The sequence below is a fragment of the Priapulus caudatus genome, unplaced genomic scaffold (genome assembly GCF_000485595.1).
Source record: "Priapulus caudatus unplaced genomic scaffold, Priapulus_caudatus-5.0.1 Scaffold18, whole genome shotgun sequence".
Classification (NCBI taxonomy): domain Eukaryota; kingdom Metazoa; phylum Priapulida; class Priapulimorpha; order Priapulimorphida; family Priapulidae; genus Priapulus; species Priapulus caudatus.
Window position 1 is genome coordinate 974,332 of NW_014577079.1, and position 1,940 is coordinate 976,271.

The window sequence follows — 1,940 nt, forward strand, 5'->3', positions numbered from 1 at the left end:
CGGCCTAGTCTACATTTATGTGTGTGTGTGTGTGTGTGTGTGTGTGTGTGTGTGTGTGTGTGTGCGTGTGCGTGTGTGTGTGCGTGTGCGTGTGCGTGCGTGCAAGTGTGCATACGTGCGAGTTTGTGTTCGCGAGAAAACATTTGCTAGCTAGCCGCCCGTTTTAAAAACCGACCGCACTTTTCGCGCGACCTGACCCCCGCGCAGCCGGAGTTCACGACCGAGACCCTGCAGTCGCCGCACGCGTCGCTGCCGTCGCCGAAACTCGAGGACACGTTCAGCATCACGAGCGTCGGCACGCGCAGCGAGGCCAGCCACCACTCCTCCGAGCATCGGCGCAGCAACGAGAGCATCCCTCGCGACAGTCCCTCGCGCGCCCGACTCTCCTCCAACGACTCGATACGCAGCGCCCGCAGCAGCAGCGTCACCTCGCGCTCGACGATCGCCACCGAACGCGAGCGACAGGGCAGCGGCGGCGGCGGCGGCGGCGGCGACAGCGCCCGATCGGCAGCAGCGGCGGCGGCGGCGGCGGCGGCGACGGAGCAGGATCGTCGGCACAGCGGCGGAGGCGACATCTCGCAGCGCCGCTGCAGCGAGGTCAGCCATTTTGGTCAGATGGCGGAGCGGAGGCGAGGCGAGCTGCGCCGTGATCGCAGCTACAGCTCGGGAAGCCGGCAGCGGAGCGAGTCCCTCTCCGAATCCGGGATAGGTATAACTGAAGCCCGATCGAGGGCCAAAAGATCCGTCCCTTGGATATATTCATATATGTGTGGGGGATGTATATTCATACTTCCAGTCAATAAGCAATACTAATACTAAAAATAAGGAAATCGCCGGGAAGAGAAAAGTTACTTGACTAAAATTTTATATACATGCAGTAGCATTGTTGTCATGAATTAATACGACAAAATGGTGGCAAAAACTATTATACGCTCCTTTTTTCCAACGAATCAGCAGATAAAAATTATTGAACAATAAGGAAATAAAACAATTTAAAAATCGAATATCTGTAAGCCTAAAACATAAATCAATAATTTTCCTAATAGTTCTCAGTAACACTGTCCTTGCGTGCACACTCGCATCGCGTCATATCGACTCTACACACATACACATGTACATCAGACTACTAAAAACTGCTGAAAACTGTGAACTTATTGAAAAAAAAACAGACATTATTCTTCAGATCATATTCACCCTTTTCCTCGCGAAATCTGCATATCAAACATGCCGTGAAAAAAAGCAAGAATTATAATGAAATATTAAAGAAAAACATCCAAACAAATTCCTACTTGCTCCCACACTCACACTGAAGCTGAAGTTAATTTATTCAGCTAACGTCTGTTCTCTTGATTGCTAACACGTGTCCGTGCACACGTCTGCAGGTACACTCGATCTCGACCTATACCGCAGGAAGACGGACGTGATTTCTCAGAAGCTAGACGAACCATCGAGCGGCCTTGGCAAGCTTCACTTCCGATTGCGTTACGACTTTGACAAATCGGATTTTGTCATACACCTGATTGAAGGTGAGGCATGGTGGGAAAAGGTTCGGCTGGCTCGTGTGAAATTACAGAGGCAGCGGACGCGTCGACGGTAAGGCAGACTGCCACTCACATGCGTGCGCAAATGAAATCAAGCTGCGAGTATTCTTTATGCGTGTAAAAATCCCATGCTGGTGAATATCAGATATTTCCAGATTATTTAGCTCTTATTATATAAAAATCGAAGCAGGGCAACGTTACTAATCAGAATACTACGCGTCTGGGTTCACGTGGCGTAGAAAAATGATTGCAACATTATATATAATATAATTATATTGCAAGCATTATCCATCCATCCATTTATCCATTCATCCATTCATCCATTCATCTATCTACGTATCTTGTCTCTACATGCAAAGATAATCCTAGCAGATACAATACAATTACTTAAAGAAAATG

At 48.6% G+C, this 1,940-nt stretch overlaps 1 protein-coding gene across 1 annotated transcript in view; it reads left to right on the top strand.

Moving 5' to 3' along the window:
* Positions 1–565: 565 nt before the first annotated feature.
* Positions 566–1,940, top strand: part of LOC106811084 (synaptotagmin-6-like) — a 13,746-nt gene continuing 12,371 nt past the window's right edge. Inside the window, exons 1-2 of the mRNA XM_014814617.1 lie at positions 566–709; positions 1,383–1,526. Coding sequence (XP_014670103.1) covers positions 616–709; positions 1,383–1,526 — 238 coding nt within the window. The 5' untranslated portion in view covers positions 566–615. The remainder of the gene's footprint in view (positions 710–1,382; positions 1,527–1,940) is intronic.